Source organism: Vicia villosa, linkage group LG3 (genome assembly GCF_029867415.1).
Source record: "Vicia villosa cultivar HV-30 ecotype Madison, WI linkage group LG3, Vvil1.0, whole genome shotgun sequence".
NCBI classification, from domain to species: Eukaryota; Viridiplantae; Streptophyta; class Magnoliopsida; order Fabales; family Fabaceae; genus Vicia; species Vicia villosa.
The window spans coordinates 56987367-57014473 of record NC_081182.1 but is presented as its reverse complement, the minus strand read 5'-3'; the positions used below and the strand labels follow the sequence as shown (position 1 = coordinate 57014473).

General features: G+C 32.4%; 3 protein-coding genes across 7 annotated transcripts; 2 read left to right on the top strand and 1 right to left on the bottom strand.

Moving 5' to 3' along the window:
* The first annotated feature begins 3700 nt into the window (after window positions 1-3700).
* On the top strand, window positions 3701-4765 carry LOC131658115 (uncharacterized). Its single transcript, XM_058927449.1, has one exon. It carries the CDS (start codon window positions 3701-3703, stop codon window positions 4763-4765), a length of 1065 nt encoding a protein of 354 aa, XP_058783432.1.
* A 6609-nt stretch (window positions 4766-11374) lies between these two features.
* On the top strand, window positions 11375-15066 carry LOC131661538 (squamosa promoter-binding-like protein 12). 2 transcript variants are annotated; one of them, XM_058931115.1, is made up of 5 exons: window positions 11375-11556; window positions 13321-13999; window positions 14093-14229; window positions 14309-14497; window positions 14590-15066. In XM_058931115.1, the coding sequence occupies exons 2-5, from the start codon at window positions 13362-13364 to the stop codon at window positions 14925-14927; spliced, it is 1302 nt and encodes a 433-aa protein (XP_058787098.1). In that variant the 5' UTR covers window positions 11375-11556; window positions 13321-13361; the 3' UTR covers window positions 14928-15066. The 2 variants fall into 2 exon arrangements, with proteins under 2 accessions (XP_058787098.1, XP_058787097.1); XM_058931114.1 differs by lacking the exon at window positions 11375-11556 and adding an exon at window positions 11563-11710.
* Window positions 15067-22153: 7087 nt separating this feature from the next.
* LOC131661537 (ranBP2-type zinc finger protein At1g67325) lies at window positions 22154-27107 on the bottom strand. 4 transcript variants are annotated; one of them, XM_058931111.1, is made up of 10 exons: window positions 26987-27107; window positions 26610-26655; window positions 26239-26354; window positions 25845-26121; window positions 25522-25592; window positions 25000-25046; window positions 24787-24898; window positions 24654-24678; window positions 24400-24551; window positions 22154-22512 (listed from the first exon to the last, which is right to left on the bottom strand). In XM_058931111.1, exons 1-10 carry the CDS (start codon window positions 26993-26995, stop codon window positions 22294-22296), a joined length of 1074 nt encoding a protein of 357 aa, XP_058787094.1. In that variant the 5' UTR covers window positions 26996-27107; the 3' UTR covers window positions 22154-22293. The 4 variants fall into 4 exon arrangements, with proteins under 4 accessions (XP_058787094.1, XP_058787093.1, XP_058787095.1 ...); XM_058931110.1 differs by having other exon boundaries at window positions 24787-24896; window positions 24995-25046; window positions 26987-27106; XM_058931112.1 differs by lacking the exon at window positions 22154-22512 and adding an exon at window positions 22519-22805 and having other exon boundaries at window positions 24787-24896; window positions 24995-25046; window positions 26987-27104.

The window sequence follows — 27107 nt, the reverse complement described above, 5'->3', positions numbered from 1 at the left end:
TCCTCTAAACTCATCAAGAGAGAAGATATTCCAGAATGTGTTAATATCGACCTCAAGGAAACCGGGATAAGAAACCCTTAATCATTGAGGGAATCAGCTAGGATAGACAAAAGAAGGTTATTTAGTTTCCACAAGAACCATGTCACAACACTGAAGAATGTTTATACTTAAAGGATGCAATCAAAGAATTGATCTAGAAAGTGAGGCTCACCTGATATATCCTGGAGGACGGCGGGAAATATGACCACAGGAAGAAGATGGAATACAAGAATCGGGATGAATCTCCAAGGGAAAAAATGATCCTGTCGTAGAGTAAAAGGATCTTCCAAGAAGATCATCGAGGTTGTGAACAAAATCAAAGGAAGGAAAGATAATAGTGATGAAGGATCTCTAATTTTTCTTCTTGTTTGTCTCACACATTGAATGCATAAAATAATTCTCTTTATTGAATAATAACAAAGGCTTACACACACATGAGCTACTAACTCACATCCATTTGAGTCACTCCAAATAGGACGGATAACCCAACACAACTACGAATTTATATACTAACACCTAAATCCAAATACAAACCAAATACAAACATAAATGAAATACAAATACACCTATAATGTTGAATTTGAATTACAACTAACATAATTACTACTTCTCAAAGGCCAGCCCAGCAGCCCATCCAAAGTAGTTTCGTTGTCTACTTAAAAAGACATAGAACGAGTTGATGGTGTAATGATACGAGAAAGTCCAACACAGATGACACAAGTAAGAATGCTAGGGGTTATTTATTTCGACTAGGACGAGTTGAAAGTACACCTTCATCTATGCTAGAAATTTCCACCAAGATAAGATTTAAATTGGATTAATTGTCACACATTTTATTGGATACAAGGAGCAACATGGCGACTCCACTTCTGACCTCCAAATAATGAATAAGCTTCAAACTCATAAGGCGGCTCCTAATGATAATAGCGAGTCTCTTGAAAGAGAAAAATATAATTCTTCCCTATCATATTGATAGCCCATCCTCTGTAAAGCCAAGGCTTAATTATGGGATGTAGTAATTTGAAAGGTGTTTATAATATTCCGTCCGTCCTAAATTATAAGAGAAATTCATTTATTAGATTTATTGAATAATTAATGTATTTGGTGTATATAGACCAAATATATTAACCAAATACACTAATAAGTAAATTTCTCTTATAATTTGGGACGGAGAGAATATTATCAAATGAATTGCAATATTGAATTGAAACATACTAGAAATTGTTGATGTTTAATTACTTATAGTTAATGTTTTCTACGTGCTTCGGATGTTGTGTTATTGCAAATTGGTTCGATTTTACTTCCTAGTAATGGTGAAAATCATATTGAATCATGTGCAAGTTTCTTAGATTAAAAATATATTGTGAAATGGTCGAAAATATGTGATTATGCTTTGGCTTTTCATATTCCAAGCTTCTTCACATGTTTGAAGTATTGATTGCGCATGTATAGACACTTATTCTTTAATGAGTATATATGGGCTTAAGAGTACTTTGTTTTTTCATTCACCATTTCTTTGAGAAATTAACTTGCCAACCTTAAACTTGAATTAGGCACCCCCTAAAACGAATAAAAAAATTATTATAATCTTGTTCAAATTTCTACCATTTTGTCAAATTCATATTCACTGATAAAAAAATTTAAAATTCTTGGGTGATGCCGAAAATTTTGCGAGCATACCAGAAATTCTTCGAAAAAAGTAAGTAGAATATCGAGAATTTGACGTGCATACCGAAAATTCTTTGAAAAAATTAAGTAGAATATCGGAAATTTTAGAATTTCCGGAAGAATTTCACAAAAATTTATGAAATTCTAGTACTTCTTACCGGAAATTCAGAAATTTCCGGCAGTTCAATTTTTTAAAAAAAAATTGGAATTTCAAAATTTCCAATAACTTCTTCTTTCACTAATTTTTTTTTCGTTTTCCATATTTTTTTCCAGTGAGGATTAGAGGGAAGGACAACACCATTGCCGGCAGGACCACTGATAGAGCGACAATTGTCGCTAGGGTTACTGAGGCAGAGGCTTCCCAACCATTAAGGTACCTGTTGCTATGGAGGTACCTGTGCAGGCTGAGAAGATTCTTGTTGCTGATATGGAGGTACCTGGGTCGACTAAGTAGGTTCTTATTGCTATTGAGGAGGTACATGTGTTCGCTGATCAGGTTCTCGTTGATGTTGAAGGCTGAACAGGTTCATGTTGATGTTGAGGAGGTACCTGTGTCGGCTGAGCAAGTTCATATTGCTGATGAAGAGGTTCAAGTGTCGGCTGAGCAGATTCCTGTTGCCGATGATGAGGCTACTCCTACTAATACATAGGCAACAACTCGTGCTTCTACAGAGGCATCTATTCACACAGAATAAAGCCTTTCCGGGAGGATCTAGTGATCGATATTTGCTCACAGGGTATGTTGACAATGTCGCATACAAAGTATGACATGGAGAAGTATATATGTTATATTTTTTTATTTGCAAAATATTTATTATGGTTCGGTGATATGTTGAAAGTTTATTGATAATTTTTTTTAAACTTTGTTACTTGTATGAGCGTCCGATGTTGAAGGTCACATCCCACGGTTCGAAGTTGAAGAACTTCCCCTAGAGTGTGATTCCTACGCAGATCAGGTGTATTGTTTCTAATTTTCATCTCATGGAGTTCGCTGACTGCTCATTAACCATGCTTGATGCCTCTCTTCTGTCTGCTTTTGTTGAGCGGTGGCACTCAGAGACATCTTTCTTTCATCTTCCATTTGGGGAGAGTGACTATCACTTTGGATGATGTCTCCTCATTATTTCATCTCCCCATTGTCTGTAGATTCTTTACTAGTCTTGTCATTAATCAGAAGACATTATTACTTCAGGTTGTAGTGGATCTGCAAGTCACTGAGGATGTCGTGCTAGTAGAGTTTGATTTTAATAGGGGACTACAGCTTCAGATGTCTTGGTTGTGGGACAAGTACCACGAGCTTGTGGAGGTTGAAAGGTATAAGGCTGCATCTAGAGCGTACTCCCTCCGGCCTTATTTATAAGCAAAGATTCCTTTTTTAGGTTCATTGAATAATGAATGTATCTGGTATATATAAGATTATTTCTAAGGTACTTGCCAACAGATTTAGCCAGGTTATGGATGCTATTATTGGAAGGAATCAGGCTGCTTTTGTAAAAGGCCAAAATACTCATAGTCATATCCTCCTAACCTATGAATTGATTAAAGGCTATGAGAGGAAAGGCGGCACACCAAGATGCTTCATGCAAATGGACATTCAAAAAGCTTATGATACGGTCGAATGGATAGCACTGGAAAGTATTCTAAATGAAGTTGGTTTCCCTAACAAATTCACAAATTGGATTATGAGTGCCATCTCCTCTGTATCTTATAGGTTCAATGTGAATGGACAATATACCAACATTATGGAGGCTAAGCGTGGACTTCGACAAGGCGATCCGATATCACCCTTGCTCTTTGTCATTGTCATGGAATATTTGAATAGGTACCTTTACAAAATGCAAAAGGATAGTAACTTCAACTATCACCCAAAATGTGAAAGGTTAAAGATTACCAATCTTTGTTTCGTGGACGATTTGCTAATATTCTCGCGCGGTGATAAGATTTTTGTTGATATGATGATAATGATTTCACTAAATTCTCGAACGCAACGGGTATGAAGGTTAATCTGCAGAAATGCAGAATTTTCTATGCTGGAATAGACAGAGACGCGCAGGAAGAGCTAGTACAGGCTACTGATTTTCAAAAGGAGCAGCTACCCTTCAAATACCTGGGTGTCTCTGTAGCAAGTAAGAAAATGCCTATGCATTGTTATATGCCTTTAATTGATCGCATCATAGGTAAAATCAAACATTGGAGTGCTCGTTTATTGACATATGTAGGGAGGCTGCAGCTTATTAAAAGTGTGACTTTTGCACTTACAAATTACTGGCTTCAATGCTTTCCTTTCCCGGAGAATATGATTTATAAAATAGAAGCCATTTGCCGAAATTTCCTTTGGACAGATGGTTTTGAAGGTAGCCGGAAAGCCCCGATATCGTGGAAAAAAGTGTGTTGTCCTAAGTGTCGTGGAGGGCTGAACATAATTGATATAGAAGTGTGGAATAAGACTAACCAGTTGAGATTGTTATGGAACTTAAGTGGGAAAACAGACTCTCTATGTGTTCGATGGATTCAAGCATATTACTTGAAAAACAAGCAGCTGATGGAGATTCAAATAAAACCCAATCACACATGGATCATGAAGGCAATTTTAAAACAAAGAGATACTGTCCAGAATATGGACGATTGGGAGAACATCATGAATAATAATTTTTTCAATATGAGTCATGTCTACTATACATTACAGTGTTGGGATCAAAAAGTTAAGTGGAGAGACCTGATGTATGGAAATATGGCAAGGCCGCGAGCTTGTTTTATCATGTGGCTTGCTTGTCAAAGTAAGCTTTCAACTAAAGATAGATTATTTAAATTCGGTATGATTGATAATACTAGTTGTTGCTTCTGCTTGAACGAGGAATCTATCAACCATCTTTTCTTTATCTGTCTGTATACTCGGAATATCTGGTTAGAGGTTCTTGCTTGGATACAGGTGCAACATAATCCTGTAGGTTGGGAGCACGAGATTGATTGGTTGATTCAACAAGCAAAAGGAAAAAGTGCTAGAGTTGTTGTCATCAAAATGGCCATCACAAAAACTATCTACGAAATAATTAAATAAATAAATAATAAGTAATATATATATATATATATATATATATATATATATATATATAAATTAACTGAAATAATTAAATATTAAGTAATATATAAATTAAATCGGAACTAATATAAATTTAAATTATAATCTATTCTCATAAGTATATAATTTTATTCTCACAAATACATTATTCAATATTATTAAATACATTATTCAATAATATATTATATATTATTGAATACATTGAATACATTATTAAATACTATTAAATACATTAATCAATAATATCTGAAAATTTATTTATTCTTTAATTATTTTAATTAATATATTTAATTATTTATTTATTTTCATTTCACTTATATATATATATATATATATATATATATATATATATATATATATATATATATATATATATATATATATATATATAAAGATATCTTCAGTGTATTATATATATTATTAAAATTAGAAGTATATTTAAATTATTCACAATTTTAAAGAAGAGATATTAGAATAAAATAACCCATTAATAATTAAGTAAATAATAATATATACATTGTGTGAAAATTTAACAAGTAAACTCTCGTAGCCTAGTGGTAATGACCTTACTGGTTGGAGTTAAAAGTCATGAGTTTAAGTCCTACTTGACACAATAATTTTTAGAAATTTTGAATTTTAATAATAAGTTAATAATATTAAAATAAATAAAAAGTAAAATAAATATTACGTGGAATTAAAAATAAAAAAAATGTAATTCCACGTCAGCATATATGAATTTTAAAACGCCAAAATCTTCATTTAACAAATAGCGTGTGTCATTTCCTGGCAAGGTCTAAAACGCCAGAATCTTCATTTAACAAGGTTAGTTTTACAACAATTTTTTTTTACAGGGGAATAAATCAAAAGTCGCCTATTTGGCAGGGGCAAAAATGATAATAACCATTTTTTGTATATTTTGTGACTTAGACTACTTCTCAAAGTACTTTTATTGCATAATCTTTTCGCGATTACATGTTTCGATTCGAAAATGAACATAACATAAAACAGTACATGTTTCGATCCGATCAACCTTGTTAACAACCCCAACAAGTTCAACTGATCCTTATCGTGAAACCACTATGACCGCAGCCACAATTTTCTTAGGGCTTCTAACTGGCACCTAGTCCCCCAAGGAAACAATCAACCAAGTTGATTAAATGCGTGTATTACAAAGATGCTTCTAATAAGCATATTACACAATGTTTAAGTACAACAACATAAAAGTGTTGATAAGTAAGATACGAACAAAAGCTCCTTGCTAAAAATACAAAACTATATAAATATTTTTTCTAACAGAGTTTGTGCATCGCTTTGGTGTAATTTTGTAGAACAGAATCGTTGATTTCAAATTCTTCCAATGGCTTCCTTTAATGAGAATGATAGATTCATTAAAGGGTAGAATAGGAAATAAAAAGTGCAGTTGTAAAGTCCCCAACGGTCATGGTGGGAATGGTAGATAACAAGTACACGTTGGATTGTTCTTATGCCACCCTATAAGAGTAGATGTCACATTTTAGTTATTACTTTTATGCTCACCATCACACGTAAGCCCTCATTCATCTTCTAAGTCTTCAGAGACTTCTGATTGTATGTTGATTGAAGCATGTTGTAGATGATCAGAACTTGAATCTTTAAACCTAAGTCTTTGAGTCTTCAGAGCTTGTTTAGTAGAACCTTTATCTTCAGAGTCTTCAGCACTTGGTCTTCAGAAGCTATGTCTTCATATCTTCAGATATTGTTCAGCACAACCTTCGTCTTCAGCATCTTCAGAACATGGGACACAGAAGTAAAGCTTTAGAAGGCCTAAAAAGCTTTCCTTACAAAGTCACGATCAGAAGCTCTTGCACAAACATTCCTTTGAACTGTTGCATAAGTAGCATTCCAGAAACATGACTTATGCTGTAACACATCACTAGTATTCTTCCAGAGTGTTAATTTCAGAATCTGATGATGTCACATGCTTTCTTACTATAGTCAGAACTTACAAGGCAACAACCACACACTAGAAAGAAAATTGTTAGTGTATATAATTGTTCCTTTAGATAACATGTAAAATTATCATCAAAACCTAAGGCCAAATGCAAAACCAATCTTGTTCTTACAACATTCACCAGTTGGAAAAAAATATGTGTTCTTGAATGCCATCTTTCTTGTAAAGCGGGTACAGACTTTGCATTAATAGAGTAAGACATGATTTTACTGACATGTCCAAAATCGGAAAAATTCTCCTTCTACCCCTGTCTATTGCATTATACATATTGCAAAAAACTTCATGCGGAAAAGCAAAGACAAGATACTTTGAAAAAAAAGTTATGGATGCAGGGTATGCTTTAAGTCAACCATCATTTCGACACTTCATCGAAGAAATCAGATTGTCAAATGCGGGTGCATTAAGGTGGGTGGATAACATTCCATTGGTTAAGTGGACAAGAGCATTTGACGGAAGACGCCAATGAGGCCACATGACAACAAACCTTGTGGAATTCACGAACGGTGTCTTTAAAGTCATTAGAAACCTACCAATAACCGCATTGGTGAGAGTAACCTATTTTAGGTTGGGATCACTTTTCGTGATAAGAGACGAAAAATGGAGTGTAGTGTTACGGTCAGGGCAATTATTCAGTGAAAGCTGCATGAAAGTTATGAAAGAGGAAACTATCAAAGCTAACACACCGCCGATTATAATTTTTAACTATCATAGACACAATTTCAATGTACAAGAAACAATAGACCACGATGAGAGGAGGTCGAATGGAGACTATCGTGTGGAATTAAATACAGGTTTGCGTGACTGTGACAAGTTTCAGGCCTTCCGTATGCCTTGCTCCCATGTCATTACGACATGTTCATAGACTCGTCAGGACGCTTCCACCCTCCTATATGTCATATACAAAGTCAATAACGTATTGAATGTGTACCTCAATAGCTCCCCGATGGTAGCAAATGAGGAATACTAGCCTACATACCAGGGGGCATAATTTGGCACAATGATAACATGCAAATGAAGAAAAAAGTTCTTCCTAACATCACATGTATTATAACAGAAATGGTGAAATTATGTAGTATATGTCGGCAGCCCAGACACAGTCAAAAAAATTGTCCCAATATTTGGGGCAACCTCTACATGATAATTTATTTTTACTTTAAATTTTTGTAACCTTGCAATATATATATATATATATATATATATATATATATATATATATATATATATATATATATATATATATATATATATATATATATATATATATATATATGGGAGCATATCCAATGAGAACTAATATCTTTTGTGAGAAATGAGAACTATCGATATCAACCATTTGATTTGATTAATGCTCAAGATTTAATAATTCCATATAAAGAGCACTTTATAGAATCTTTTTCTATTATTGTTAATATTTAAAATTTTCATAAAAATTAAATCTTACCAAAAATATTATTCTATATGCTATTTAATTTTATAGTACATTTTATTTTCAAACTCTCTTGATTCTTTAAATTTGTTAAAAAAAATCATCTTCTATATTTTTTTAGTGTTAGGGAGTTTTGATATTATTTATTATATTAAAATAGCCATTACTGTAAAATAGACATGTCTAAGGTGTAGTACTTTATTTAATTTTTGTTGACTAAGAATTTTATTTATCTCTCACCTATATATATTCATTTATTAAAAATGTTGAGGAATTTGAAATTATAACCTATATTTTACTTTGGATGATTTATTTATTTACTAGTTAGAAAATTATTATTTTAGCAAGTTCTACTAAATAAAAAAAACATTATTGATTTATCATCTATATTTTTATTTGATTAAAAATATTTCTAATATAAGAAAAAAATATTTTCATTTAATTTATACATTGTGTTTCATTAAAAATATTAAAAAAATGTAAGTATTACCAGTATTTTAATTTGGTTGATTTATTTATTTGCGTGTTTGGAAATTTTTATTTTTATAAATTTTACCATTGTGATTAGTTTAATAATGTATACTATTGTTATAATATTTCAATAATCATGTCCCCTCTTAACTATTGGCAAATTATAAACTTTGATCATATTATTTAATTATTTATTTTCAATATAAAATTATCCTTGCAAAAATGAAAATATTTTTCAATATGCTACTGCAAGAATGATAACTTCATATCCGAAAAAATTAAATAAATAATAAGATTAAAATTTCTAGTTTGCCAATATCAAAAAGAGTTCACAATTATTAAAATATTATAATAATAGTAAAACTTATTTAAAATAGTCTCCATGGTAAAATTTGTAAAGTTAAAAAAAATTGAGACTAAATAAATCAACCGAATTAAAATATCCAAAAAAAAATCTTTAACAATACAAAAATATAAAATATGATTTTTGTTATAAATAATAATATCTGGAACTCCCTAACAATACAATAAATAATAATATTAAAAAAAATTATATTTCATACATGTATATTTTAGTAAAATAAATAATATCAAAATTCCATAATAATAAAAAAATATGATTTTATTTTGCAATAGATATAACGGATCAAGAGAGTTAAAAAAATTGTACGAGATATCATGGAAAATAAGATTTTATATATTGATGGTAAAATCAAAAAGCATATTGAAAAATATTTTTGGTAAGATTATATTTTTATGAAAATATTAAACATAATAGAAAAGATCCAATAAAGTGCTCCTAATGTGAAATTATTAAATCTTAAGCGTTAATTAAATCTGATGGTTGATATTAATAGTTCTCGTTTCTCATAAAAGATATCAGTTCTCACCGGATACGCTATATATATATATATATATATATATATATATATATATATATATATATATATATATATATATATATATATATATATATATATATATATATATATATATATATATATATATATATATTGGTTTTTCTAAGGTAGACCCGTTTGTTTTTATGAAGGTCTATTTTAGCAAGCATTAACTAAAAAAAGGTTAAATAAACTTTAAGGGGCATGTTTCTAAAACACACCTTCATAAAAATAACTGGGTGTATTTTAGCAAACCCCTATGCTAAAATACATCAATTTATTTTTATGAAAGTGTGTTTTAACAAGCTTAAACTAAAAAATAGTTAAATGCACCCTAATGTGCATGTTGCTAAAATAGACCTTCACAAAATCAAGTGAGTCTACGTTAACAAATCCAGACACACACGCACACAAGCACGCTCACATACGCACCCACCCACACCCACACACACATATAATAACTTCTGGTTACATCAAAATTAACATAAACACCTTTAAAACATAAACACGTTCCAACAACAGACAAACATAAACTCGCCTAAAACAATACAAACAACAAATAAAATCACCTAACAGAGACTAGAGTCGGCCCAATCAATGTAGAGGCCCCGTTCGAATTTTAAAAATAGGCCTAAATTTTAAAAATAAATGTAATTATAGAAATATAAAAAGACACATAAAAAATACAATCATATATTAATCTGTAATATATTTAATTATAATTATTTCGAGTTTTGATCTATCTCGGTTTTTGTATATATTGAGTTTTTATCATAGTATTTTTTTGATTTATTGAGTTTTTATTATAATATTTTATTTATTTCAATTAATATTTATAAAAAAATTGGAGCTTTTAAAATTTTGGGCCTCCCAAAATTTAGTGCCATATGCTACAGCACTTCTTGCACTTGCACAGGGCCGACCATGACAGAGACATATGTCTAAGAGATTACAACATGCAAAACAATAACATCGGGTGAAGACTTCATAACTCTACATCAGTGTCATATTTAACTCGCACCCATATACGAAGCATAGCATTATTGTCATATGCAATTGAGATATACGAAACAACACTCTAAATACTTCTAATTCTTTCCCCATCTACAATCTCTCATTCTAACTAACGGTTCAAACTTTTTTCAAGATGCTCGAAAGTTTAGATGTTCTAAAAAAACATTTTCATCGAAGACTTCGTTCTCGAATAAAACACATGTCCATTTCTTCTAACAATCATAAAAAAAAAAAAGTATTGAAGTTAAGAAGAGGTGGTGTGGAGTGGATGTTATGAGACACTTTTTTTTATAGTAAAAAAAAAACATCCAACACACTATTGTAAGTTGAATTGGCGCCATCATTTAGTATTGCATATATGCGCCAATTCAACTGACATCTCCACTTAAAACATAGCACACCAGCGCTAATTGAATTGGATAGACTAGATGAAATCACCAATTCAATTGACGTCTTCTTTTAATTTTATAGTGACCGGAGTCGCCAATTCATCTGACGCTGCCTTTATGTATTCCAATTTTTTTATTTGAAATTAGTTAAATTGTGAATTTTTTTAAAACCATTAGTTTGAGATAATAGGAGAAAATTGTTGTTTCTCGAAATTTTATAGAGAAACAATAACATTAAAAAACTATTCAACCCATAAATCAAATACTAATTTCCTCGAAACAATCCTACCTAACAACACTCAAACTAAGTAACCTTAAAACAAAATAGTTATCTAATCCAACTTTGCATTATTAAACCAAAAAGAAACAGTTACATCCAGGTTGTTTGGTTTTGTTTTCTTTTGAAAAACATTTCCTCATTTCTTGTCAATCAAAAAAAAAAAAACCTCATAATTTTTTGTATTGAGGTTGAGCTGTCCCCTGCTGCAATATAAAGTTATAAACAGCTGTTTGTTTTTTTCACACCGCACAACAAATGTGTGTGTGAGAGAGAAACTGCTCTTAGTACAACAATCCATAAGGTCTACACTACCCTAGTACTACTACTACTCACTCTTCTACTGCTATCAATACCCTTCAACAATTTTAACTTTTATCACTCTTTCTTGCACATAAAAACTCACACACCCTCTAATGGTTACATTGCTATTTTTCTAGCACATTCTCATTCTCTCTGTAAGTGTTTTTTTATTTCAATATATTTGTTTATCTTATCTTGTTTAACTTTAACCCTTTTGTGATTTATCAAAAGGGAAACAAAAAGAATGGTTTTATGTATGTCAAGTTATGTTTTTTCCTGATTTAGCTTACAAAAAGCCTCGACTTTTGTGTTTGTTGATCTGTTAAGGATAGCTATTTTTGTTGTTTATTCTCAACCCATTTATGGTTTTATTATCATTTTTCTTTGTGTTGTGAGAGATTGATGACAAAGAAAACCGTTGAACAAATGGGTGTGTTGTACACTGCAGCATTTCCAATACCCATTTTTGTTTCTGATATAAAGATGATAACTTGAAATGATAATGACAATGACATGGTGGTTTTCTTTTTTGGGTTGTTTTTTATTTATGTGAATATTGATTCCTATTAACTACAGTGATGATTATGAGGGCTATTTTTGTTCATGTGTTATAGCTTTATACTGTTATTATTACTTTCCTTTTATGTTTTGCAATGTGCTTCTTTTTTAAGCTTTCATGATGACTTTTGGATTAACTAACCCATGAAAAAAAACTGTTTTTTTTTTCTGGGATTTTTTTGGGTTTATGAGATTCTTTGGAAGTTAGCATAGGTGAACCAGAGAGAGATTGTGGTAAAGGTTCATGGTTTTTTGTGTGCAAAACTTTGTGGTTTTTTAGGGTAAAATGGGACCAAAGCTTTTTCTAAGTACTAGCAAGGTTCCTAAGGAAAGAGACTCTCATTTAAGATGTAGAATAGGGTCGTTTCTATCTTAGATTTGAGCATTAAAGATGATGCTTTTTCAGGTTTAGATTGATTGGTTTTCTGGCATTTATGAGTGGGAGGTGTGGTTGTTGGCCTTTATTTTTGTTAACTAAATAAAACATGTGTTAATATCTGTGTTGTTTGAAGTTCAAATATGTGAAGAATTTACTATCATTTTTGGGTGGTTGTTGTTGTGGGGTCTCATTCAATGACCTATTCCTGACATTGGTGTGATAAATGTTAATTATTGGAATTGGAATCTAAATGTTTCCCATGTTGAAAGTGAAGTTTAGGTAGTTCATGTTTGGATGGAAGGGTAGCATCATCATTGTTGAAACTTTAAAGTGTCTTTCAAATTTCAATGAAATTTACTAGTGTGATTTCACTTAACTGTTAAAACAATGTAAAAATCATGTTTAGACTAAAAGTTATATATTTCAACTTCATGTTATAATCGGTTCTTGAGTCAGAATCAATTATACTTGATAGCAATCAAACATGTCGATTCTGGCCGCTATAAACGTGGAACCAAATAGAGTATAAGCTAACTAGTAGTACTATAGTTGTAGTGGAACTAATTATAGGAGGTTAATACACATAGACGATTAAGATTTAGAAGGGTGATTGATAAAGACTTACCATGGTGGGGACTGCTTATATTAGCCTCAGAGATCTTACAGGTTACAATACTAAAATCAGCAATCTAGCTGTCGGTGAAGTCATGGATAGGAATTGTTTAACACTATGGAGTCCACAAGTTTTTCGGATTTCTGTAATTAGTTCCTTTGTTTTGATATGCATTTTTTAGTGATTGGTCAACTGAATTTAAGATTCTTTTGCAGATTATTGTGAGCATTTGTATATGAATTTGTGATACGATATCATGGAGTGGAATGCGAAATCTCCTGGGCAATGGGACTGGGAAAACTTATTCTTCGTGAATTCAAAACCCGCAGAAAATCACAAGTCTCAGTCTACTGATTGGAGTGCGGAGACAGATCGAGAAATCAATGTCGGAATGCTGTTTCCATCAAGTGGTAGTGGCTGTTCCGCGTCTAAACTGTTGCACGCGTCGTCCTCGAGGAGCTCAAAGTCTGCTTCCAATAATTCATCGTCAAACGGGGAGAGCAAGACATCTATGTCAACTCGGGAATGTTCTCAAGACGATTCCACCGGTAAGAAAGAATTGTCTAAAGGAGATCCAATTGAAACTTCTCAAGCAGCAGAACCGTTGCTCACACTGAAGCTTGGTAAAAGATTCTACTTTGAGGATGTTTCCCCTGGAAGCCATTCCAAGAAAGCCTCTTCCTCTGCGGTTCCCGCGGCTCCTCCTTCGAGCGGAAAGAAAGGTAAATCGGGTTGTCAGAACATGCTACATTGCTGCCAGGTGGAAGGTTGTGGCCTCGACCTCTCTTCTTCTAAAGATTATCATCGTAAACATAGAGTTTGTGAAAGTCATTCCAAATCCCCTAAGGTGGTTATAGCTGGTTTGGAGCGTCGATTTTGCCAACAATGCAGCAGGTAAACGTGATTCACTTCACATTGAGCTTTCCGTCTTTCTGAATTGCTTTGAGTAGATTAATTAACAATTTTGACTTAACTATGATTTTGAAGGTTTCATTCTCTATCGGAGTTTGATGAGAAAAAAAGAAGCTGCAGACGTCGTCTTTCAGATCACAATGCAAGGCGCCGCAAACCTCAGCCCGGAGCAATGCAACTGAATCCATCCGCTCTTTCTTCATCACCCTATGGTATGGACATTCACCTACAATAATATCTTAACGATAAATCATTACATAACCCTGTATCTAATTTATATTCATTCTATAGATCAAAGACAAACAATAGGCCCATTTGCTTTTCCAAGGAACACTGCAAATTTAGCATGGCATGGCATACATAACAGCAAACTCCCCGAAACTCAAGATTTTATGCTGAAACCTCCAAAAGCCTTCAACAAGATTGTTTCTATGCTTTCTGATGATTCCAAAGGCATAGGGTCCAGGAGTACATTTCCAGGTTATTATTCTCTTATTTAAAAATCGAGCCTCGTGACCGTATTTTATTAATTCCTACCTAAGTTTTTCACATTGTTAGTATACATGTTACAGGTATAGAAGATCCAACAACCTTGTCTGATCCAAATGCCACACAAGATGTTAACCGTGCTCTCTCTCTTCTGTCAACCAATTCATGGGGTGCATACGATACCAAATCCCTCTCTTTAGAACACTCGAATCGACCAACCGGGGAAACTCATTCCATAGCACATGCAACTGCTAACCGCTCGCCTTTTCCTTCATCAGAATACTGGCACACTGATCCGCAACAGGCCAACTCTAGCGCTTGTATATCGTTCTCAGGTTACGACAGTAGCAGTCGCTTTCAAGACTTTCAGCTGTTCAGCGCGCCGTTCGAGTCTAGTTTCCCTTGCAACCAGCTGGATTGATAAGTATGCTTGTTATCTTCAAAAACATTAAAATGAGTATGCTTGTTCATTTGAATGGGCTCAACCTCATTATGACTAATCATCTTTTGGTATGTTTTTGTTTAGAAGAGTACTAATCAGAAAAACTTGTTTGTATGCTGATTGATAACTCCATTTAATCCTGAGACTTTATTGATACTGAACCATGAGTGTCTTCCACGTGAATTTCTAAATCAAACAAGAGTATAATATAGTTTGATGATTGTGTAATTGTTATTGCTTACTTCTATTTCAGTCTCACGCTTGATGAGAATGCATAATTACATTTAAACTGTCACTTTTTTTATAAAAATATTTAAATATAATCCAAACACCACCAAGAAGTCAACTTTTTCACACAAAAAATATTCACATGTCAACAAATATATTAATTTTAATGTTAGTGTTGAAAAAAAGTCGGATATTTGAATCTAACTTAATAAATATTTGTGAACCAATATGATGATATTAGTTACTATTCAAGTTATCATATCAAACTAAGAGAAAATGAAGAAGAATGTAGAATGATATCAGTTATATCTTTTAAAGTCAAAAATGAAATATATTTACATGAATTAAATGAGTATTTATACTAGTAGAAATATTATTATAATACTAAGCAAATAATTGATATTACTATTTTATCTTTGACAAATTATATGTCACCAATGATTTGTCATTACTATTTTAAGTTTGACAATTTGAATAGATATTTCTAAATAATATACTAATAATTTACTTAATTATTATAATTTGAAATATCTATTACGGTCCTCCATTGAAGTCTTGTTGAGGAGAATCCTATGAGAACATAAGTTGTCTCGTTAAAAACCTTATTAGAAAAAACTCATTGGGATAAAAATCTTAATAAGGGAAAAATAGTACAACATTATGCTCCCCCTCAACATAACACATATAGTTCTTTAAAGATGTTGAAGGTGACGCATTCCAATATTTTGTATATGCTTCTTGAAAACTAATGTAGGAAGTGTCTTTGTAAAGAGATCTGCCACATTATCACTTGAACAAATATACTGAATATCAACCTCATTGTTTTTTTCAAGTTTTTGTGTGAATGAGAAAAAATTCGAAGGGATATACTTGGTTCTGTCACTTTTTATGTAACCTTCTTTCATGATAACAAATGCAACATTGTCTTCATACATGCTATTATGCTAACATATTTTGACATTTTACTTCTAAGAGGTGTTAAAACTTAGTATTCGGGATGGTGACAGTTTAGTAGCATGAAATGTCACAATATGACATGGAGTTAAGCGTAGAATTTTACGTGACAACCTCTCAATTGGACTTGCACTCGCATATATTTTCACAATATCAAAAATATTCTCATATTTTTTTTTCAACAACCATATTTTTTATGAATTTCTCTCAGTCGAAAAAAATGATATGCCATACAAAAAAATTGATATAGGTTTTTTTACCTATGCGAATCAAAAGATTTATCGGGTGTTTTAAAATATCTTGCATATTGGATATTTCCAACACCCCTTAAAAATCACGTTGATGTTTTTGAGCGGTAACTCCCCATCATTAAGAAAATATCAAAAAATCAAAATTAAATTATCTATTATATTTTTTAAAATATCTGATCACACCTCTACATATATTAGTATTTATAAAAACTTGGTATGCTTGAATGAATTTTTACCAATAATTTCAAAATTATTGGTATGCATATATGCATTTTTACCAACAATTTCAAAAATGCAGGTAAAAACGCATACAGTCATATATACCACATATTTCTAAATAGCGGGTAATTATTTGTGAGTGCGGATTTTCTGAAAATTTTACCTCATACCCCTAGAATTGTCCCCTAGACCCCCAACCAATAATTTCCATAATTTGACCAAAAATACATCTATATAAATAGTATGTTTAAATTATTTCATTTTTTCTTCTTTCAATTTCAAGCTCATCGAGAAAAGTTAAGAGAATTCGTGAAATAATTGTGTACCGGAAATCTTGTCTCCAAATATTTCAATCCACAAAAGTTTACCGAAAGTTTTTCCCTGAGTCTTTTGATGCACAAAACTACAGCAAAAGTTTTCCCCCTTAAGTTTTCCAATACATTAATCCACCCCCAAAATTCTTTCTACTAAGTCTTTTGATCCACATATCAATAATGGAAGTCTTACTTCTAAGTTATCTGGTCTAAAATCTTAACACATCAGAAGAATTTTGAGTTAGTTTTTCAAATCTATTTTTTTGTTTAGCTAACAGATGTCTTTTCTGAAAGACTTATGTTTTTGTTGTAAAGTTGATAAAAACTATTTTTTAGATTTAAGATGAGACGCGTAGGAGATGACGATAGAATCATTCGTCATGGAGGCGTAGGACGAGGAGTGTTACCTTCCCCAGAAGTACAGGAAGAATAGGTAGGCGGACCCGAGCAGCAACTGCTTCAGTGCCCCAGTAGAACATACAACACGTCTAATCATTTATGGTACTGCAAGATAAGTAAAACTCTGACATTTTATGTTGAACAATCTTTAATTTTAATTATTATTTATAATTTATATTTTTGGTCTTTTAAATTATTTTCAAGAAAGAGGTTTGAAGAAAGAGTTAAAGGTGGTTACACATGGAAATAAGTTGAAAGATTGGATTCCAGTATATCTCCCTTAAGTGATTAAAGGTTAGTTGGATTACGTTGATTTATCTTCACTCTAGAGAACCAATATGATTAGGATTGACCAAAATATACTATCAATATTCGCGAAGACATGACATCCAGAGACATCGTCCTTTCATATGCCATTTGACGAGATGACCATTACCTTGAACGATGTTTCTTGTCGGCTACACCTTCCCATTAGGGGTATTTTTGGGACCCTGTAGGGTTATGATTGAAAAAAGTGTTATTCATTATATTGTTGAGCTTTTGGAAGTGTCTTTAAAGGAGGTAAGAAAACAGGTTCATGCTTGCAGGGATGCATATTATAAAATGGAATGGATGTACTATTTTTTCACGAGTCATCGAACTGCTAATCGATTGAACTTTACTACCAAAGCCTACATTATGATATTGGTCTGTGCTATTATTTTTACCAACAAGACTTTCATTTTTGTAGAGGCAAGTTATCTGCAACTATTTAGGAACATGCCTACTTGTGGTAGATATAGTTAGGGGCATCCGCACTGGCCACATTATAAAGATAGGATATGCTTTCATGTTTATCTGCAAGCAGCTCGACGAATATGTCATTATTCTACAGGTACTTTTATTTAGTTTCTTTATTTATTTATTATTATTTAGTTATATTTATTTTAGTTAATAATATTTATGCAACAATGTTGAATTCACAAGTATTTTTCTAATGTTGGAAAGAAAGGAGAGTCCCGATTGGTGATCAACGATAGTGCACTTCCACAGGCGATGAGATGGATGTATAAGAAAATGTCAAAGAAGATTGATGAGCTTAAAGGCTTGTTGCATGACTAGACACCTATTGATTTCATATAACGTCCATTTGAGAGTCATATACAGACTAGACCATTTGATGATATATGTTTGTATAAGGGGTTTGAAATGGGTGGCACAGTGTCCATTCGGGTTGTTGTCCATAGCCTCACAACATTTTCATAAGTCACCTATATTGTTTCTCCAACATTTGCTTCAATTTTAAATGAGCATGCTTAACCTAAAATGAATGAAAATATAAAATAAGATAAACTAGAAAACAAACTAAAACTACTAAAAATATGTACCTATTAGTCGTGGTGTTGCCCAAATGTAACAATCGATTGATCCAAGCTTTCATAATTTTTTCCTATGAGAAATCAACCATGTGTCTTTAACATAAATAATGAATCCAACATAATCAATACAGACTTATTCAAGCTGTTGCAATCGCCAATGATACGCCACCTCACCACTAGCCCATACAAGTTTCATTCATAGTGTGTATATCGTCTTTTGCATATAATTCACAACATATTATTTGCATTTTGCTTGAATATTTTTGTTGAGGTGTTATAGACAAAGCAAATTAATCGTAGTTGGAAACACAACTTAAATTGCTTTCATCAAAGTACGATCTTTATCAATTAGAATCAGATGTGGTACATCTCTTCCTTCCTAAACAATTGTTTTAGCTTATCAAATACCCAACAAAAGTTCTTCGTCTCCCTTGATTCCATATAGACAAATGCAACATCAAATGTAAACTCATTCGAAGTCATACCAACAATTTCAAACAAATGTTGTTTGTACTTGTTTGTCTTGTATTTGTTGTCCATAATCAACACACTAGGAAAAATATTCAACGATGTCACCGAATATGGGTGTGCCCGAAAAATATATCTTGTAACATCTTTGACATCTCTTCTTCTACTCCATTGAGCATAATTTGCATCATCCATCTTCTTAAACAGACGTTGTATCTAAACTCTATGACCTCTAATCTCTTCCAATAGTTTACTCTTATGTTATTATATTTTGTGATTTCTTTGATCCACCGTATCACTTCTTCTAGGATATCAAATTATTTTGCAATTGACAATGCTTATGTAATATCAATCAATTTTAGTTTTTATCACATATCAATAAAAGGATCTCCATAAAATGTGAAACATAAAAATAAAAAAAAAATCAATTTTTTAAAAATATAACCAAGTCATCTGGTAAAAATTATAATACCGATTAACTATTTTGAAAGTAATCGAATGTACATATAACATATGGAATACTTAATTATAATGCCAAATAACTATTTTGTAAATAATCGAATGCACATATAACATACGGAATACTTACAAAGTTATTGAATAAAGAAAAATTATGTACCAAAATACTTTGGATAGTTATCCAATAGATAGAGATATGAAATACTCCACTTTCAAAATACTTAATTATGATAGTAAAAATGAAATAATAAAATTATTTGACAAATAAAAAAATATATATAATTAAAATATTTTAAAAATATAAGGGTACAGAGATAATAGTAAGCACGGATTTTTTCTATAATTTTAGAGACGAGGAAGGAATGATGATGTTTGTGTCTCCTCAAACCTGTCCCCACCATAGTATAATATAAAAACTTTTATAGACATATTTATTTATTTAATAAGATTTAATTTTTATTATTTTATCATACCAATTAAAATAAGCAACTATTATATTTTTTATTTTATTTTTCTGGAGCCGACATCCGTTCCCCAATAAAATGGGACTAAGAAAACTGACATGTTAATGGGATTAAGGCTTATATAAATTCTTGAGTGAAGACCTATTTTAATCTCTTGTAATATTTAACTGAGTCGTGTTAATTCCTATATTAATATTTTTTTTAAACCGGACTGTCTACGTGTGTTATTTTTACTTACGTGGGCTTATTATTTTTATTTTCAATTAATTTTCTTCCTTAATTAATCTTATAAATATCAATACATTTTCTCATTATTTTTTTAATTATTAACAATACTTTATACATTATGATCTCTAAAAAAATCCTTAATTTAGTCTCATGTGTTCAAAACTTAATTGAGCCAAACATTTTTGTCTCTTATAAAATTTAATTAGGTCATATTAATCTCATAAGTTCAATCATACATTATAGTACCATTACATTGAAACTAGGCAGCAAAAATTCTACATCATCATCACAAATGTTATAATTGTACCATCAAATTCAAAATATTATAGTACCATCAAGATTCATGTCTACTCCTGAATTTACACAATGACGGTAAACATGACATTTTCTTCTACTTTATTTAATTTGTCTTTTGAATTTGATGGCATCATCATATATTTTGTTTTTAAGTTGTAATAATTGGTACACCGTTCTTTGCAATTTTAGGGCACTTTGTTTGTTTTGTTGGTTTTATTTTGGTGATATTAGATGTTTTTGAATTTGAAGTTCTGATAATTTGATGGTACATCTATAACGTATGTGATGATAATATAGAAGTTTTGCTACTTGGTATCACAATGTGATAGTACTATAGTGTATGATTGAGCGTATGAGACTAACATAGCCAAATTAATTTTTGTAAGAGATCAAAATGCTAACCCCAATTAAATTTTGAACATATGAAACTAACTTAAACTAACTTAAAGTTCTTGTTTTGTTATGTATAAAGTATTGTTAATGATTAAAAACATATAAGTTTTATTAGTAAGATAAAACAAGGAAAATACATTGATATTGATATAGTGGTAGAGATTTACTAGGGGTCTTTGATGCAACTCTTGTTTGAACTAATTTGAAAAAAATATTAACACGACTAACACGGCTTGGTTAAATTTTCTAAATGATTAAATAAACACTTCTTTTTTAAGGACTAAATAAAGACTTTTTTTATGGACTAATTTAGCCTCTCCAATTTGTGAGAGACTTTTACTGTTGACGCATCTTCAAAATCTCTAATAACATACTATCGTTTTGTTGTAAAAAAAAATCTACCACCCATTATGGGAATTTTTTTTAAATAACCATGTATTAAAAAAATTATGCAAATAACCACGTTTCGAAAAAAATTACGCAAATAACCAGATTTTTTAAACCCTTAACACCAAGGCGCCATCTCACATGGCTTATTCTTTTTTTTTAGTCCAAGACGCCATCTGACATGGCACACTCAGTCCAATAAGCCATGTCAAATGACGCCTCCCTTCAAATAAGAATCACGAGCAAGTCATATGAGATGGCGCCTTTGTACAAAAAAAACACTAAGGAGCCATATGAGATGGCTCCTCCTCCTAAAAGTTAAAGGGAGGCGTCATTTGACATGATTTATTGGACTGAGTGTGCCATGTCAAATGGCGTCTAAGGCTAAAAAAAAGAAATAAGTCATGTGAGATGGCGCCTGTTAAGGGTTTCGGAAACCAAGTTATTTGCGTAATTTTTTCTAAAACGTGATTATTTGCGTAATTTTTTTTTAATACATGGTTATTTAAAAAAAAAATCCCCCACTATGAGTTCTTTCTTGTTATATTGACTTGAAAAGAGGTTTAGAGCATTCTGCTAAATTAAACTTTTTAAAATTTTTTTTTAGAATTAAATATTATACTTTATTTTTAACCACACAAGTGTATTAGGTTGGAGAGATTGGTGAAGATAAACTATCTTCATTTCAATTTTCATTACTGGATGATGCTGAAGCATCAAACTCCTTTGTAAAAAAAACATCTCGCTAGAATATTAATAGGGTAGGCTTTAGGATGGATTCTTGGGTCAGCGTCAGTTGTAAAGTTCCTATAGAAGTTGCATGGAAATTATTTCATTATACAAATCAGATCAGATCGTAGTTAAGTTTAATGCATCTAGACTATACGACAATCTTTGTAACAATTAATCCTATTAATGAATCAAATTTAAACTATTTTAATACAAATGCTGGCGAGTGGTGAGATCAATGAGGACCTTTTAAAATTTCCATCCATTTCTCTCGGTCTCTTTAAAGATGTGTCGTCCTTCAAGACCGAAGTGCAACAAGCGGCTAAAGATGATGCTTCCTTCAAGACCGAAGTGCAACAAGCGGCTTCTTCAGAACACGCTTCTGAGTTCTTCATTTCTTCGCAATGGTTCTCTGCCTATACTTGGTCCAAAATAGTATAGAACAGTACTATGGTGAACACATCATGAATAAAGAGAATACAACTAAGCCCATTGATTTATTTCTTCAAGTTAGTCCTAAGATAGAATAGGGCCAATCTTTTTACTAAACTTTCTTGATTTCTTGATAGGTCAGGCAGATAGGGAGGGAAACAAAATATTAATAAGAAAACAAAATAGTAGAAACTTCTTAGATTAGCACTCCCATTATTGACCCAACATTGAACTCAACTAAGTTCAGGGATTATAGTTGTATGCATATTTGGAGACTATGCAGGTAAGTAAAATCCATGTAGAAATGATTCCTACGAATAAGTTGTATGTTGACTCGATGTAATTGACACGGCATACAGCCTACTTGACATCATTAATTATTCAAACTAACCAAACTTCAAAACTGTTCACTAAACGTTCTTGATAGTTAATGGCAATGCCACACAAGTAGGGAACAAAAATAAGTAGCACTCCCAGTTTTGAGCCAAGAAAGCACACTTATAAATAAATTCACCAATTTTATGCATATTTGAATATAATACAGGTAAAATGCAAGTAGAAAGTAACTCCTAGGAGTAGGCTGCATATTGATTTGACTCGGTTAGCCTACTTACCATTAATTATTGAGATTGACCGATTTTTTACCAAAGTTTTGTGATAAGATGAGAGGATTATCCCCACTTATAAACAGGACCATATCTCATCCAATGTGGGACACCACATACCTCTGTCACGCTCGGAACTAGACATCTAGAGTGTGACCAAATAATGAAGATTGGATAGCCTTTAATACCATGTTAATTGGGTTTGGATCTCATCTCCAAAGCTACCGCATAAGATGAGGGTATCCAACCGCACATCTTAATTGGGCATGGATCTCATCTCCAAAGCTACCTAATAAGATGAGAGTGCCCAACCAGATATACAACCAAGAACCCACAAACCTTAACCCAGCATTGATACCATATTAAAATATGGGTTAGACTTAATTCAACCCTTACAAAATCGGCTTGTAAAATGAAACTTGTTCCTACATATAAACTTCGAGAGGTCATATCTCATATCATGTGGAATACGTAACAGAAACAATTAACTATCAACATCAATTAAATGACACAATACGTATCATCCACACAACTAACTACAAGCAATGACACAAACGAAAATGGTTTCGGCAGTGCTGACGCATACATCCTAAATGTGGTAGGATGACAGACAGACACTTCCAAGTAGCTAAAAATGAAATGTGGCCCCGAATAATCTAAAAATACTTGGAATCTTCAAAAATGCTGATTGTATCTATTCATCAGAAGTTATACTTAAAATGCAGACAGTTCAGAACCAAAAGAAAACTTAAAACTGGAACTTGCGCAACAACCTTTCTGCCAGGAAAGCTGGCTGACATGTGCATCTTAATAATCCACAAAGACCAAAATACTATCTCAGTTAATACAACAAATTGACACAGATAATGAGAAGGTGAGTGACTTGACAACTTCTGCAACATAGAGGACGACAAGACTGACTGTCAGACACCCAAATTGAGCAATGCTGGATGACAACTCTGGACCTTCTCAAACCTCAAACATGTCCTAGTACTCACTGGAACAGTAAATAATTGCGAATTAAATATAGCAATGGATAGATACAAAGGAAATCAACTAGGTATATATGCATATATAAGTTGCAACAAAAGAATCCAAATGACAGGAAGCATAAGAGAAGTTTTTCCAAAAAAATGATTTAAACAACTTCACAACAGCTTTCAATTTGAAAATATTCATTACGTCACAAAGCTGCTCATGAAAATTCAATCTCTGTTGCAACAATGAGTAAAGGCAAGCAAATTGAAAAGGCTCTAATTAACAAACCTGGTCATTTTGTTCTGGAGATGATGAGGGAGATTTATCCGACTCAGCTGGCTTGTCAGCACCACAATTCTGTCTGTTGCACTTGGTTCGGAATGGGTAATTTATGTTATTACATTTTTCACACTTCCAGCTTCCCTCGGGCATCTTTTGCTCTGATTAGCAAGTACAAAATAAAGTAACAGAGTTACCAACTGTTGCATTTCTATCAGACAAGAGCATCATTAAAATATAGATAAACATGGAAATTAACTTACTAGAGTTCTTGTCAGGCTTTGAGGCCTGCAGCAGAATAATCGCATCAAATAATGTTTTAACATTAGCATGACATTTTTCTACTACTAAAAAAAGTGATAATCAATCTGCATAATAGATATGAAGGTAGCATACCTGGGATCCAGGCTTGGGAGTGTTGCACTTTCTCATGTTGCAGACAGTTCTAAATGAGAAATTGACATTGCCACATTTTGGACATGCCCAATCATTGTCACGAGTAGCATCTATACACAAGTGGGTGGGGTGAGAAAAAAATCTATCTTCAAATAAACTTCTATTTCTATGGGAACAAAAAGAATGACACAAACTAAATATAGCAAACCTCCTCCTTTTTTCTGAGACTTGTCATCGCGAAAAAATCCTGGCCTAGTGCCCTGCTCAGAAAAGGATTATAAATGCCACTTTACAACAAAAACATCAAATTGCACAATAAAACGAATTATATTCTTTTCAGATTACTAAGGATCAAAAATGAAAACCCATATATGAAATTATGAAAGCAAGACTTATTATGCACACAAAATTTATGCATGTTATGGTGCAAAAATCAAATATAGCTTGATAAGACCATTGTGACTGACAAGGATGCATAAGTGTGGGGAGTAAGAGTACAGAATACAAGATTTAAAATAAATATGAAAAACTACTGTATGAATACGTGAATAAAAAATATTTTTAAAAAAGTTTATTATAACACACTGATACTCAGAGCAGACCAACAAAGCAAGAGAAAAAATATCTACATTTAAGATACTTGCAGTTAATATAAAAAAAAACTAACAGCCGGGACATAAACTTATCTTCTTAACAATAGTTTTAAATAATTTAGCTTTATTATTTAGCGCATACCATTGCTCCAGGTCCAATAGGGACACCAAGGCCATAGCGATCCAATAACTGAGGCATGGCATAGATCCCACCTGCCAAAGAGCCAACAAAAAATGTAACATAACTGTAATAGGAGCACAACTACAAAGGATAACACTACAGAAGCAAGAGGGGTATAACGAGAAATCAACAACAATCAATACAATTCCAATAGCTTCTTCATTGTTTCTTGTTTAATCTTTTGATTCATTAATTAAAAACTGACTTATGTCTAATATATCAAACATCATTTTTTTTGGAAATTTAGCTATTCGAATGACAGGAAAAAGGAAAACAGAACATACCGTTTCCCACCATGGATCCACTTGCGTATGGTGGTGGTCCTGCTAGATGCAGTGGTCTATACGGACTGCCAGCAGAAAGGCGGCCTCCATAATTGTAGTGATAGGCCGCTGATCCTCCAGAAAATGGAACCTCGTAGGGAGGAACTGGTGATCCATTGAATAAAGAAGACCCGTATGGTGGGACCCCAAGATATATTGAAGGGGGGGCATTGGAGCCTATATAAGGAGGTGCAGCTGAATAGGCCGGTGGAGCTTGAAGAGGCTTCACAGCAGATTTCTGGAAAGAGAATAATACATGGTCAGATTTGAACAAGATCACAACTCTATCAAATAAAACACGATTTAAAAGTAAAAACTACGATATTGAATATAATATCTTAGAAAAACAACTTACCAAATTATGATCGGCAGGCCTTGGTTGGGTGCAGTTACGCATATTGCAGGTTGTCCTGAAAGAGAAATTGACATTGCCACAGCTGGGACATGTCCAGTCATCTTCCCTACGGCTACCTACAAACAAAAAACCCATGAAAATGCAGCGGATAACCATATCAGATCGCCATGCAATAGGAAAGTGGATCGAGCATCATTAAAATGTAGCACAATACTACATAGCAAGTTTGCATCACGGAAAGTAGCATCATGGCGAGTGCAAAAATAAGCAATAACTTGATTACAATAAATAAATTACACAAATGTACTAGTACACATCTAATCCATTTAACAATTGGATATACTAACTTAAACAATCAAATCGTGACTCACCATCAGTCCTGGCACGCTTTGCAGCTGAGGAATTTCTGTTATCAACCTGCAAAACCATGCAAAATGATAAGATTCCTAAATTTCATCGAGCGGTTAATAAAGCATAAAGGAATCTATATACGAACAACTACAAGAAAAGGAAAAATGCAAAATTCGACATAAATTAAACTGATTTGCTTATCAAGAATGAATAAACATTCGGACAATGCCTAATTCATTAGAACAGGAGAGTTTTTATCAAATTACGAACATAATTGACAAAACCCTAATTGACGAGGGAAAAGCGAGATTGGTTGTGTTAGGGTTCGAATTGCAATTGAAAAAGATGATGAATTGAAGGAATTAGGTCAGATGAGAAGGAAAGAGAGAGCATTTACCTGAGACATGGCCGATGAGTGACTGCTGCGAGGGGAAAAGGAAAGAGATAGAGAGATTCTTCTTCTACTTGTCGAACGGGACGGTAAACAGAATGCACAAACGCGATACCCAAACTGTCTA

What these genes read in the sequence shown, in the direction of transcription:
- LOC131658115 (XM_058927449.1), top strand. Translation starts at nt 3,701, where the DNA reads ATGAAGGTTAATCTGCAGAAATGCAGAATTTTCTATGCTGGAATAGAC.
- LOC131661538 (XM_058931115.1), top strand. Translation starts at nt 13,362, where the DNA reads ATGGAGTGGAATGCGAAATCTCCTGGGCAATGGGACTGGGAAAACTTA. An exon ending in TTTTGCCAACAATGCAGCAG is followed by an intron (nt 14,000 to 14,092) that starts GTAAACGTGATT and finishes ATGATTTTGAAG; the next exon opens with GTTTCATTCTCTATCGGAGT. An exon ending in TCTTTCTTCATCACCCTATG is followed by an intron (nt 14,230 to 14,308) that starts GTATGGACATTC and finishes TTCATTCTATAG; the next exon opens with ATCAAAGACAAACAATAGGC.
- LOC131661537 (XM_058931110.1), bottom strand. An exon ending in AAAGCGTGCCAGGACTGATG is followed by an intron (nt 26,355 to 26,609) that starts GTGAGTCACGAT and finishes TTTTGTTTGTAG; the next exon opens with GTAGCCGTAGGGAAGATGAC. An exon ending in CTCCCAAGCCTGGATCCCAG is followed by an intron (nt 24,679 to 24,786) that starts GTATGCTACCTT and finishes ATTCTGCTGCAG; the next exon opens with GCCTCAAAGCCTGACAAGAA.